The sequence below is a fragment of the Lissotriton helveticus genome, chromosome 6 (genome assembly GCF_964261635.1).
Source record: "Lissotriton helveticus chromosome 6, aLisHel1.1, whole genome shotgun sequence".
In the NCBI taxonomy this organism is placed as follows: domain Eukaryota; kingdom Metazoa; phylum Chordata; class Amphibia; order Caudata; family Salamandridae; genus Lissotriton; species Lissotriton helveticus.
In genome coordinates this window covers 1,597,799,126-1,597,811,510 of record NC_136067.1, presented here as the reverse complement: position 1 = coordinate 1,597,811,510, position 12,385 = coordinate 1,597,799,126, and the positions used below count along the sequence as shown (strand labels likewise).

General features: G+C 49.4%; 1 protein-coding gene across 1 annotated transcript in view; it reads right to left on the bottom strand.

Moving 5' to 3' along the window:
• Nucleotides 1-553: 553 nt before the first annotated feature.
• The window catches only part of PPP3R1 (protein phosphatase 3 regulatory subunit B, alpha), a 237,969-nt gene continuing 226,137 nt past the window's right edge, over nucleotides 554-12,385 (bottom strand). The window contains 1 exon segment of the mRNA XM_078649398.1: nucleotides 554-2,551. Within this exon segment, the coding sequence (XP_078505524.1) occupies nucleotides 2,504-2,551 (48 nt within the window). The 3' untranslated portion in view covers nucleotides 554-2,503.

Below are 12,385 nucleotides of genomic sequence, written 5' to 3'. Positions count from 1 at the left end.
TTAAGAGTGGAACCACCTGTTGGGAGTGTCACTATGAGAAAATGTTCCGATAGTATATGTAGGTTTAATTCTTTGAGATCTAGAATGGGTCTTTAAGACCCATCCTTTCTGGGAATCAAAAAATACAGAGAGTAAACTCCTGAACCTTGGTACTGTGATGGGACCGGCTCGATTGACTCCTTTTAGTAAGAGATTGAACTTTTTTGTTTGAGCAAGTTGGTCTGAAGACAGTTTGTGAAACCGAGGTGGAATGTTTGGAGAATTGGTGGTAAGCTCCAGGCAATAACCATGTTGGACAATTCCAAACACCCATTTGTCTGTTATAGATTTCTAAATAGGGAGAAATTGTTGCAGTCTTCCTCAGACAGGTGTTGAATGGTCGGGGTGTGGGGGGGCGGGGGACATGGGTAAGTCACTGCTTATTAGGGGAAGGGGAGGTGCGAGGTGTGTTGGCTTTTTACATTCCTGCCAAAGCTTGTAAAACATGAAGGAATAAGACATAAGAAAATCCAAAGAATGGTAATGCATTCACAAAATAAACTACACAATAAACTACTTTAATTTTTTTTTAATTCATACAGAATGAAGGGTCCTAAAGTTTCTACAACATATTATGCAGCATGCAGAGGAAGACTAACATTCAACAGAAGTCTTCCCCACACAACCTTAAAAAATTCATCCCCACGAAGAAAAGTTGTTTGCACTATTTTCTAGAACGCCAGCCAAGATATGCACAAGCAAGAGAAATAGAAAGCATTTGCTAAAATGTTCATAACAAATACTTATGTACAAAAAAATTCACAAAAAAAAGACTAGTTCCCCCATGAAGCAGAGCACATGGCAGTTGACACTGACAGATACAACCACTGGCTGGGATTTATTAACCACGCACTGATCTGAGGAATAAAGGTACATGTAGTGGAGATTTTCGGTATCAACATTACCATTTACCAAAATTTGGCAACATTATATTTTTAAAAATATGCAAATTATGTAAACAAGAGGAGCATTTCAAATCGATCTACATGCAAAACTCCATGTCATGCAAGGACATCAAGCACCTAGATTTCTCTCTCACAGACAGAGCCTATGATGTGCAGCACTCAGTTGAAGAACAGCTATGGCAGGCAGGCAGTTGATCTAAGTGGGTATGTAAAATCCACCGCTTCCAAGCTGATTAAATAAAAATTCTAACAGAAACATCAATATATAAGATGTACTGCTCTAAAAATATGTAGTATTTTTCATCTTCCAGCCAATAGTACCATTGCAGAAATGGGAAGGAATAATAGAAACTTGTGGAACATGATCACTACTTTTATATCACACAAATGTATCAAACTACCTACAATTACAAATCATGATATGGACAAATTTTGAACCAAACCTGCTTGCCAGGTGTATCATCACCCACCTATGGTTTAGCAAGATATTCCCCACTCAACCCAATATACATATATTTATTAAATATTACCAGTTGTTCATGCTGCCTGCAGTAGTTTCTTGTGGAGGGGGAAGATTGTGGTTTAAGCATAATAACCTTAATTGTAAAACAAAACATTTAAAAATGTATATCACCAAATAATGCAAAAAATGCATAATTGGAAATTCAGCACAATTTTAAGATCAACTATAATCAACCAATCACAGAAAAACCATTAATGTATATATCAGTTTTATATAAAACACGCCCTGAAATATGTTCATTTACAAATAATTAGGGATATTCCATTTATGCAACTGTGCAACCAGCTCATTTAGTAACAGATAAGTGTCCAAATGTAAACACTCAGCAGTTATTCTATGCACCTAGGGATTTAACTCTTGGCATGGTATTAAACTACGTTCTCTCATACTATGAATTATTAAAGCTACTTGCAAAGAGAAACAGTCCCTGGTAATATATGAAAAAGCATAAATAAAACACACGTCTCTTTTGTCAGATTGTTCAAGAAGCAATGCTGCATGAACTGGTCATTTTATAGACATCTCAAACGTCACAAAGAAAAGAAAACCGACCAAACAAGCAGATAAAAGCTTACATTCTTCTACTATATATAAAACTGTGTGAAATAAAAGTAAGGATTGATATTCATAAATTGAACTGTATGTTCTGCTTGGCACTTTGTACTCTAGTTTTGTTTCTGAATCAAGTATATTAAATTAAAGCCCATCTAACTACTACATATAGAAAGCTATATATATATATTTCCTTGTTATAAAAGAAGAAAAATAAATAAAAGCCAAACCCCTTCCCTTTCTCCACCACACTGATATGCTCTTTCCATCTTGCTGTCCTTCAGACTTTAAAGTGCTACACTGGGTTATTGAGAGAATTGCAGTTCAATAACACTTAGTTGGCTTCATGAGGCTCATGTTGGAAAATGTGGCTTCACAGAGAAAAATACTTCCATTTAAATACACAGAGAGCATTGCCGGACGTCTTGAGCAGATCTTCAGAGATGGAGAAGAAAGCAGAAGTGTTGGGTGGTACTCTGACGAGTCACACATCTACAACCATCTTTTTGTGAATATCTAGGCCTCCTACAACCTGAAAAATACAGAACAAGACAAATATATCACAAGTTGAGAATTATACAATTTAAGAGTCACATGCTTATATTGTGGGTGTCCATCACAGTCTACAAAAGTATTGCCATATACAATTCGCAAAGATAACATACACAAAAAAATCATGAAGAGCCCGGTTTTGCAACACAAGTGTAAAAGTACATAAGCAACTGAGGGATCCTCCTCAAAGTTCAATGGGCAGAGTTGGCAGAAGGAGATAAACAGTAGAAAACCCACACAAGAATAAGTTACTCTTCTTTGTCAGTGAGATGTTCGCCTTAGTCATAACTCCACTCAATTCACAATATGCTGTGTCACCACAAATTAGGACATAATTTGTGGTGGCACAATTGTGCCACATTTTACAATGTGAGGCATAAAAGGATGTCCAGTCCATCCATGTACTGGCATTCTTAAAAATGTGTTGTGTTCTGTTCTTACACTTTCATAGAGGCCTTTCTCTTCTGAAAGTGTGAAAAATAACAGAAGGGTAGCACCCACCATGGATAGAATGGGCAATAAGCATTTACAATGCAATGGTCTCGGCATTATTAAAGGTAGAGCTATTGGCATTGCTCATGACATTTTTTTTCATTAAAATAAAATAAATAAATGGTATGGTCATTTACAATGGCAATAGGTGAGCATCAGAGAGTAGTAGAGAGTATTTGCGGACACAGAGCCACACACACACACACACACACACAGAGCCACGCACACACACACAGACAGAGCCACGCACACACACACAGACAGAGCCACGCACAGACAGAGCCACAGACAGAGCCACGCACACACACAGACCGAGCCACGCACACACACGCACACACAGACAGACCGAGCCACGCACACACACGCACAGACAGACAGAGCCACGCACACACACAGACAGCCACGCACACACACAGAGAGCCACGCACACACACACACAGACAGAGCCACGCACACAGAGAGCCACGCACACAGAGAGCCGCACACACACAGCCGCACACAGACAGAGCCACGCACACAGACAGAGCCACGCACACACACAGAGCCACGCACACACACAGAGCCACGCACACACACAGAGCCACGCACACACACAGAGCCACGCACACACACAGAGCCACGCACACACACAGAGCCACGCACACACACAGAGCCACGCACACACACAGAGCCACGCACACACACAGAGCCACGCACACACACACACAGAGCCACGCACACACACAGAGCCACGCACACACACACACAGAGCCACACACACAGAGCCACGCACACACACACACACACACACACAGAGCCACACACACACACAGAGCCACACACACACACAGAGCCACACACACACACAGAGACACACACACACACACAGAGCCACACACACACACAGAGCCACACACACACAGAGCCACACACACAGAGCCACAGCCACACACACAGAGCCACACACACACAGAGCCACACACACACAGAGCCACACACACACAGAGCCACACACACAGAGCCACACACACAGAGCCACACACACAGAGCCACACACACAGAGCCACACACACAGAGCCACACACACAGAGCCACACACACAGAGCCACACACACAGAGCCACACACACAGAGCCACACACACAGAGCCACACACACAGAGCCACACAGCCACGCACACACACAGAGCCACGCACACACAGAGCCACGCGCACACACACACACACACACAGAGCCACGCACACACACACAGACAGAGCCACGCACGCACACACACACAGACAGAGCCACGCGCACACACAGACAGAGCCACGCACACACAGACAGAGCCACGCACACACACAGACCGAGCCACGCACACACAGACCGAGCCACGCACACACACAGACCGAGCCACGCACACACACGCACACACAGACAGACAGAGCCACGCACACAGACAGACAGAGCCACGCACACAGACAGAGCCACGCACACAGACAGAGCCACGCACACAGACAGACAGAGCCACGCACACAGACAGACAGAGCCACGCACACACACAGACAGAGCCACACACACACACAGACACAGCCACGCACACACACACAGCCACGCACACACACACAGCCACGCACACACACACAGCCACGCACACAGACAGACAGAGCCACGCACACAGAGAGACAGAGCCACGCACACAGACAGAGCCACGCACACACACACACACACACACAGACAGAGCCACACACACAAACCGAGCCACGCACACACACACACACACAGAGCCACGCACACACACACAGAGCCACGCACACACACACACACAGAGCCACGCACACACACACACACAGAGCCACGCACACACACAGACAGAGCCACGCACACAGACAGAGCCACGCACACAGACAGAGCCACGCACACAGACAGAGCCACGCACACACACACAGAGCCACGCACACACACACACACAGACAGAGCCACGCGCACACACACACACAGACAGAGCCACACACACAGAGCCACGCACACACACACACAGACAGAGCCACGCACACAGACAGAGCCACGCACACACACACACAGACAGAGCCACGCACACACACACACAGACAGAGCCACACACACAGAGCCACGCACACACACAGACACAGACAGAGCCACGCACACACACACACAGACAGAGCCACGGACACACGCACACAGAGCCACGCACACACACACAGAGCCACACACACACACACACAGAGCCACACACACACACACAGAGAGCCACACACACACACACAGAGCCACACACACACACAGAGCCACACACACACACAGAGCCACGCACACACAGAGCCACACACAGACAGAGCCACGCACACACACACAGACAGAGCCACGCACACACACACAGACAGAGCCACGCACACACACAGACAGAGCCACGCACACACACAGACAGAGCCACGCACACACACAGAGCCACGCACACACACACACAGACAGAGCCACGCACACACACACAGACAGAGCCACGCACACACACAGACAGAGCCACGCACACACACACAGACCGAGCCACGCACACACACACAGACCGAGCCACGCACACACACACAGACCGAGCCACGCACACACAGACAGACAGAGCCACGCACACACAGACAGACAGAGCCACGCACACACACACACAGACAGAGCCACGCACACACACACACAGACAGAGCCACGCACACACACAGACAGAGCCACGCACACACACAGACAGAGCCACGCACACACACAGACAGAGCCACGCACACACACAGACAGAGCCACGCACACAGACAGAGCCACGCACACACACACACAGACAGAGCCACGCACACACACACACAGACAGAGCCACACACACAGAGCCACGCACACACACACACACAGACAGAGCCACACACACAGAGCCACGCACACACACACACACAGACAGAGCCACGCACACACACACACACAGACAGAGCCACGGACACACGCACACAGAGCCACGCACACACACAGAGCCACACACACACACAGAGCCACACACACACACAGAGCCACACACACACACAGAGCCACGCACACACAGAGCCACGCACACACAGAGCCACACACAGACAGAGCCACGCACACACACACAGACAGAGCCACGCACACACACACACAGACAGAGCCACGCACACACACACACAGAGCCACGCACACACACAGACAGAGCCACGCACACACACAGACAGAGCCACGCACACACACAGACAGAGCCACGCACACACACAGACAGAGCCACGCACACACACACACAGACAGAGCCACGCACACACACACACAGACAGAGCCACACACACAGAGCCACGCACACACACACACACAGACAGAGCCACACACACAGAGCCACGCACACACACACACAGACAGAGCCACACACACAGAGCCACGCACACACACACACAGACAGAGCCACGCACACACACACACAGACAGAGCCACGCACACACACACACACAGACAGAGCCACGGACACATGCACACAGAGCCACGCACACACACAGAGCCACACACACACACAGAGCCACACACACACACAGAGCCACACACACACACAGAGCCACACACACACACAGAGCCACACACACACAGAGCCACGCACACACAGAGCCACACACAGACAGAGCCACGCACACACACACAGACAGAGCCACGCACACACACACAGACAGAGCCACGCACACACAGACAGACAGAGCCACGCAGACAGACAGAGCCACGCACACAGACAGAGCCACGCACACAGACAGAGCCACGCACACAGACAGAGCCACGCACACAGAGAGCCACGCACACACACACACAGACAGAGCCACGCACACAGACAGAGCCACGCACACACACACACAGACAGAGCCACACACACAGAGCCACACACACACACAGACAGAGCCACACACACAGACAGAGCCACGGACACACGCACAGACAGAGCCACGGACACACAGACAGAGCCACGGACACACGCACACAGAGCCACGGACACACGCACACAGAGCCACGCACACACACAGAGCCACACACACAGAGCCACACACACAGAGCCACACACACACACAGAGCCACACACACACACAGAGCCACACACACACACAGAGCCACACACACACAGAGCCACACACACACACACAGAGCCACACACACACACACAGAGCCACACACACACACACAGAGCCACACACACACACACAGAGCCACACACACACACAGAGCCACACACACACAGAGCCACACACACACAGAGCCACACACACACACAGAGCCGCACACACACACAGCCACACACACACACAGCCACACACACAGAGCCACAGCGCCACACACAGAGCCACACACACACACACAGAGCCACGCACACACACACACACAGAGCCACGCACACACACACACACACAGAGCCACGCACACACACACACAGACAGAGCCACGCACAGACAGAGCCACGCACACAGACAGAGCCACGCACACAGACAGAGCCACGCACACAGACAGAGCCACGCACACAGACAGAGCCACGCACACAGACAGAGCCACGCACACAGACAGAGCCACGCACACAGACAGAGCCACGCACACAGACAGAGCCACGCACACAGACAGAGCCACGCACACAGACAGAGCCACGCACACAGACAGAGCCACGCACACAGACAGAGCCACGCACACAGACAGAGCCACGCACACAGACAGAGCCACGCACACAGACAGAGCCACGCACACAGACAGAGCCACGCACACAGACAGAGCCACGCACACAGACAGAGCCACGCACACAGACAGAGCCACGCACACAGACAGAGCCACGCACACAGACAGAGCCACGCACACAGACAGAGCCACGCACACAGACAGAGCCACGCACACAGACAGAGCCACGCACACAGACAGAGCCACGCACACAGACAGAGCCACGCACACACACACACACACACACACAGACAGAGCCACACACACAGACAGAGCCACAGACACACACACACAGAGCCACGCACACACACAGACAGAGCCACACACACACACAGAGAGCCACACACACACACAGACAGAGCCACGCACACACACAGAGCCACGCACACACACAGAGCCACGCACACACACAGACAGAGCCACGCACACACACACAGACAGAGCCACGCACACACACACAGACAGAGCCACGCACACACACACAGACAGAGCCACGCACACACACACAGACAGACAGAGCCACGCACACACACACACACAGAGAGACAGAGCCACGCACACACACACACACACACACACACACACACACACACAGAGACAGATCCACGCACACACAGGCACAGAAAAACCGGGATGACAAGCAGGGAACAGACACCCATGCGCACACACACATACAGTGGCATGCTGGTAAACACGGCGCAGACATGGCTGCTCCCTCTAACTCACGCTGTGAATGAAAGCCAAGGGGAGGTTTGGCAGCTCGAGGCGGGGCTTCTGGGCACTTCTGATCTCCGTGTATTTCCTGTAAGTAAATGGCACGCAGGCACGCACGCACTTACACACACACACATCCATCTGTTTCTGCATACACACACACCATGGTGTACGCAAAAACGAAGGAACCCCACCCCTTCCTTAACTGGGCCTCTCCACAGATTGCAAATTTCCATATTCCCTTTCCTCCACTTTTTCCACATGTCAAAACTCTCCAAAACAATGAGACATGGTTGGCATGCAGTTCTCAAAACACCTCCTGACAAAGAAACCTGGGTCTAAGTTTTTCTCCTTTCCTCGTAAACATAATTATTTAGTGGTGTATTGGCCAAAGTCTCTATTTTCATTGGATATACGTTTACTGTGTTACAGGTACAGGAAAGGCGGCCGCCTCTCTCCAAGCGAACCAATACTCCTAAGTAGCAGTCAGAAATCTGGTATAAATAGTAATTCTTTTGCAGCAGCAGGTTTGTTTTCCTCACTTAGCTAACTGCATAAAAATCACACAGTGTATTAACAGTTCCATCAACTCTGACTCCGGCTCCCAACCTTGCCAACCCACTAGCTCACTACCAGAGACAACACCTTGACTTACTGACACTTATGACCCATCCTTTCACAGCACATGCACGTTAGCGGCCGCACCAATATTTGTGCTCATATGCTTGAATTACAATTGAGATTGACCGCTCCTTTATTCCTTGACTTCTTGTGATTATAATTGGCCTCTACTCTGCATCGTTTCATGTACGTCAGTACAGAACGGGCACACTGACTATCAGACTAGCTCACACAGCCCCGGGACACTGCATTCACAGACTGTTTCTAGCAGCGCTCATCTCAAACATTAAGAACACACACAGGGTAGTCTGTCGTTCATTTAACGACTACAGATCCATTGATCAGATCGATGCCCCAGATCAGGTAGCTCGGTTACCGATGAGCGTGTGATGGTGCTCCGGGTAGCGGCAGAGCGGGGATGCTCGTGGTGCAAATACCAGCAGGACAGCCGGTGGCTCTGTGTAGGCAGATAATGCGGCGTGCACTGCAGCGGGAAAATGAAAGTGGACGTTCAGTTATAATGATGAGCAAGTGTATTTAAAGGGCGTGTGGTGTGAATAGACAGGAGTGATCTGTACCTTAGATAGCATTGATTGCGTCGCGGCTGCTCTCCCATTGCGGTTTCTACAGAGAAGCGTCCCTCTCTCCGTATGGTGCTATGACAGCGGGTGAGAGATTCACTGGCTGTAGATAAGGAACACGTTCCTGCCAGAAGAGGAGCTTCCAGACCGAGCTACCTGATCTGGGGCATCGATCCGATCAGGCTAGCATGACAGACCGAGGGAGTCACAATTGTAGTCAGGGCAGCCCAGCAGTGTCCCGGGCAGAGCCTCACACGAGAACGGATTAAAACAACCGGTGCGTGGGCGCCTCTGGGTGCCGGCAGAGTGAGGGAAAGAGAACGGAAACCCACAGGCCCTCGCTTACCTCAAGAGCTCTAAAATCATGTACCTGGGCTACGCTGGGCACTTCCTGCGTCGAGGGTCGGCCACCAGCAACCAGACTCGGACCCCGCTCGCAGCATTGAACAAAACCGGCTGCCGGGGTGGGGGGGGGGGTGAATGGGGGTCGGGGGCATAAGGTCGTGGCTCAGCTACATAGCTGCTGCACAGTCAGGAAAGCTTCCTTGTAAAGGTAGCATAGCTTATGTCCCCGGCAGAGACCTCCGCTCCTCGGCTCAACTCCTCCTAGCTGTGCCCCGTTACCGGAAAAAAAAACAGGGTGGCTCAAAATTTTCCATTCTTGCCCCCATGTTTTGGAACTCTCTCCCTTTTTATCTTAGGTCCCTCACTGATTATTCCGCCTTCCGCAAAGCTCTGAAGACCTTTTTATTTCCTCATGCTCTTCCCTAGTTTATCGCTAATTCTCCAGCCGCTGTCTCAGTGATTGTCCCCGCTCAGTGGGCTGTCTTCTACTTTAACGCCAAGAAACCGCTCAGGTGTATGTTGCGCTTAATAAATATTTTAAACAAACTTATAGCACGGGGTCTTATGGAGGCTGAAGGAAGAGGGTTCCACATGCATGCACGGTCGGGCAGAAATGGCTGCCGCAAAGCCCCAATATTTTTGGAATAGGGGCGTGTTTTTAGGTTTGAGTAACGGATGACGTCAGATAGAAAGAACCTAAAAACAAGCCCCCGAATCCGAAAAAGACAGGGCTTAAGGGGAGTGATGCCCCTATTCCAATGGCTGGCCAGTATTTACTAGGCCAGCCAATGGAGAAGAGGGGCGGGTTCCAAGCCCCCTCTAAGAATCATTAAATCTCGGGCTCCGTCCACTGCTACGCAGTGAGACGGTCCTCGGCCTAAAAAACAAGGGAACTGTGTAGGGTGGTTAGTCTCAGCTGCTAGTTAGCCTCTAACAGTGTGGCCATGTAGCCCTGCTTGTAGAAAGTAGGTCAGCTGTCCTAGGATGATACCCTGAAAATAACAACAAAGAGTATATACATTTGCAAAGCAAATACAACAGCCTTCGCTCTGATGCAATGAACACTGAAAATTGTCACCAGAAAATTATTCAATAATACACCGCCTTTTTTACGTAGTACCTCTGCCAGGAAACTACTCTAAGTAATCGAGGGTGAGAGAATTTCTTGTGTTTGTCAAATTAAAACAAAATCCTTAGAAATACTCTACATCCCTTTTTCTTTATGGTTGTCTTCGCCCTATGGGTGTAGGCTAAGGGGGAAATGAAGGAGACTGATGGCATGGTTGATCAGCTGGACACATCAAAGCACTAATTACCAACTAATGACAATGGTTTTACATTTAAAAAAAGATTACTTACTTGTAATCCTGTTCCTGAAAGGAAATCTTCACGAGCAGAACACCAAAAAGTTTTCACAGGAAAACAATTTCCTTTATACATCAAACCTAACAGACAGAAAAGCTCTCTTGTTGCAAAAGGCCTACTTGTCGGTTTACCAGATCTTACAATAAGCTGAGAGCTCCCTAATTGCTTACCACTGGTATGCATAGTCACGCGTTTGCTTGCTTTTTATTCGATGGCTTGCCTTGTCCAGCATGTGTCTCCCTCCCTTGAAGCATAGCTTCTTTACTGGTGTCCTTCCACTACTCACTTTTAGGGAACTTTTTTGCTTAAGCACTCCACAAGAATGCGTGGGTTGTGCAGCTGTCTCGTGTGTTTCTCTCCCATCAGCCCTTGTGCTGTTCTCCCACACCCATGTGCTTTCCCTCCACAGTGCTTTTTCTCACCCGTGTGCTTCTTCCCTTCTCCATCTCCATGCTGCTCTTGCTCATCTGTGTGCTTCTATCGCCCTGCGTTCCATGTTGTTCTTTTGCCTATGGGCTTCTCTGCCCGCCCTCTGTTTCCCCACCTTCCAGACCTCCATGTTGCTTCTCCCACCCATGTTGCCTCCTCCTTACTGCCACTATTCAGCATTGCTTGCCCCCCACCTGAGCCCTCTGTATTGCTTGCTCCCACCCTAGCCCTCTGAACTGCTTCACACCCTCAAGCCCTTTATAATGCTTTTCTCTATCCGAGCACTCCGTATTGCTTCATACCCACCTGCTTTAGAAATCAAAGGCGTTGGTGCTTTTTTTTTTTATTTGATTAATCTGGTATCAGCAAATATAAAGAAAAAAAAGCTCCTGTGCCATTTTGTAGACATGCATGTGTGTGCCTATAAAAGGACATGCCCACAGTAGTGCATCGTAATCCCCCCCCCCTTCCTTTTACTTTACTTTAGCCATGCTGCATTGGATCAGGGTTGCTTTTCAGTATTATAAAAAAAAGCCCACTGGCAAAGTCAGTATGTCACAAAGGAGAGACTATTGG